The following is a 1,951-nucleotide window of genomic DNA, read 5'->3' as shown; positions in this document are numbered from 1 at the left end:
GCATCGTTTGAGAAACAGCAGAGCTGGATGAGAGACTCTGCTTTCAATCCCTGTGTGAGGATTCTTCAGTAACACACGTGCCTAAATATATAGGAGAATACATACAAAATAATCGGTGGTACATAAGTGGAATATCCTGTATTTACTGTAACTGTAAATTTTAAGCTCAAGTTTTTTTGTGTGTGTTGCTGATAAGAAACCCTAGTCATGACCTTTTAACCTTTGAAACACACACAGTCAGTCGTTGCTGCCGTTTGCTTTGACAGGGCGGCCTAAGTGTTTCATGGACATGACGAAGAGCCAGACGGAGGCGTCTGCCCCCGGTGATGATGTCACCAGGCGGGAGGCCCGGTGCAGGCTGGGGGGAAAAAACCCACAGCATTCCACTCATTCCTTATCGCTGATCCAAACCCCAACGGACAGTCGATGTCTTTGTCTCCCCGGGAGACGGGATTTTTGAAGTTGCATATAAAGCAGGGGGGAGCTTTACCGACGGAAATAATCTTGATTTGAGACTTCATTATTTCCTCTGGAGCGGAGAGGCATCGATTTAGTCCCAGACAAAACAAAACGCTAACCGCAGGGGATTTGAAAGGGGGTCATTCCATTCTCAAATCAAAGCTGCGAAAAGCAAAGGGCGGAACAGTCGTGTTTGTGACGTTCGCGAACGATCCGAACGATCTATTGAACGTCTCTTCTTTGGTATATGAACGAAGGGAACCGACTCCTTATTGAGAGCCTCCCCACCCCACACACACACACACAAGGTAGAGCCCCTCCTTCCCAATTGCTACCGGCGCACGCTGTAACTGGCCCGGGCGGGCGGGCGGTTTGCACTTGGCACTTCATCTGCGGACGTTCCGAGTGTCGCGTGAATTGCGTTCAAGGAAAAGGCAGCTTTTATTGACACAACACATTTCACACAGACGTAGTGAATTCGCTGACTAAGCAGATGGACGTGCGTCGCCCCTTGTGTCATGTTCACAATGCAGATCATTGACACTACGTCTGGCAATGCAAGTCATTCAGTGCTGCTAAAAGTCCACGTGTGCTCAAGTAAACTAGGCTATTCATAGGCCGATTATTGGTGGGATGTCTAAGATCGAATCGGATCAAATCTTTCCATATCATTATCCTAGGGATTATCTGGCAGATAACAGTAGCCCCACCCCCTAAAAAAAATATATATATATATGAAGAAGAAGAAAAAGATGAGCCGCTATTTTGATTGGCTCCCAGAAAGGAAGGGAGCCATACGATCGAGCTCCCTTCAAAGAGCCATGATTCCATCACTAACAAACAGCAGATGGCAGCTTGAGTGTTTTCCTCTCAAAACTTTAAGATGCAGCTATGTCTTCCATTGTGATTGGTCCAAACCGCTTCGCCCCCCCCGACGAATGAAAGGTGTTCAACACTTTATATGAATATTACCCAAATGTTGATGCTCAAAATTAGAGCTTAAAGGAACACTCCACCCATTTTCAACCAGCTTTGTATCATTAGAACATCAGTAGTATATCAGAAAACTGTAAACTGTTTTTAAGTCTGTCATTTAATTTGACAGTTATTGAGTGTTAAAGTGTGGACCAGTGACATCACTGGTCCACACTAACTCAAATTAATAACTCATTAACTCAAATCAACTCTCAATAACTGTCAAACTAGATGAATGATGAATAGTTTGACAGTTATTGAGAGTTGATTTGAGTTAATGAGTTATTAATTTGAGTTAGTGTGGACCAGTGATGTCACTGGTCCACACTTTAACACTCAATAACTGTCAAATTAAATGACAGACTTCAAAACCGTTTACAGTTTTCTGATATACTACTGATGTTCTAATGATACAAAGCTGGTTGAAAATGGGCGGAGTGTTCCTTTAAGTGAGAAATCCTTTCACACTAATAAATATCATCAGTCTGTCATGTTCCATGCATTCCAGCATTTAGTG

The 1,951-nt window shown here is 43.5% G+C and overlaps 1 protein-coding gene across 1 annotated transcript in view; it reads left to right on the top strand.

Annotated features, from left to right (window-relative positions):
- Positions 1 to 289: 289 nt before the first annotated feature.
- The window catches only part of LOC310771797 (serine/threonine-protein kinase SBK2-like), a gene marked incomplete at both ends in the record, with an annotated part of 24,445 nt that continues 22,783 nt past the window's right edge, over positions 290 to 1,951 (top strand). The window contains one exon of the mRNA XM_083664319.1: positions 290 to 323. Coding sequence (XP_083520445.1) covers positions 290 to 323 — 34 coding nt within the window. The remainder of the gene's footprint in view (positions 324 to 1,951) is intronic.

This window comes from Poromitra crassiceps (assembly GCF_964638095.1).
Source record: "Poromitra crassiceps genome assembly, contig: HAP1_SCAFFOLD_1264, whole genome shotgun sequence".
Classification (NCBI taxonomy): Eukaryota; Metazoa; Chordata; class Actinopteri; order Beryciformes; family Melamphaidae; genus Poromitra; species Poromitra crassiceps.
Note: the sequence above shows the minus strand (reverse complement) of the source record. Positions and strands in the feature narration are given on the sequence as shown.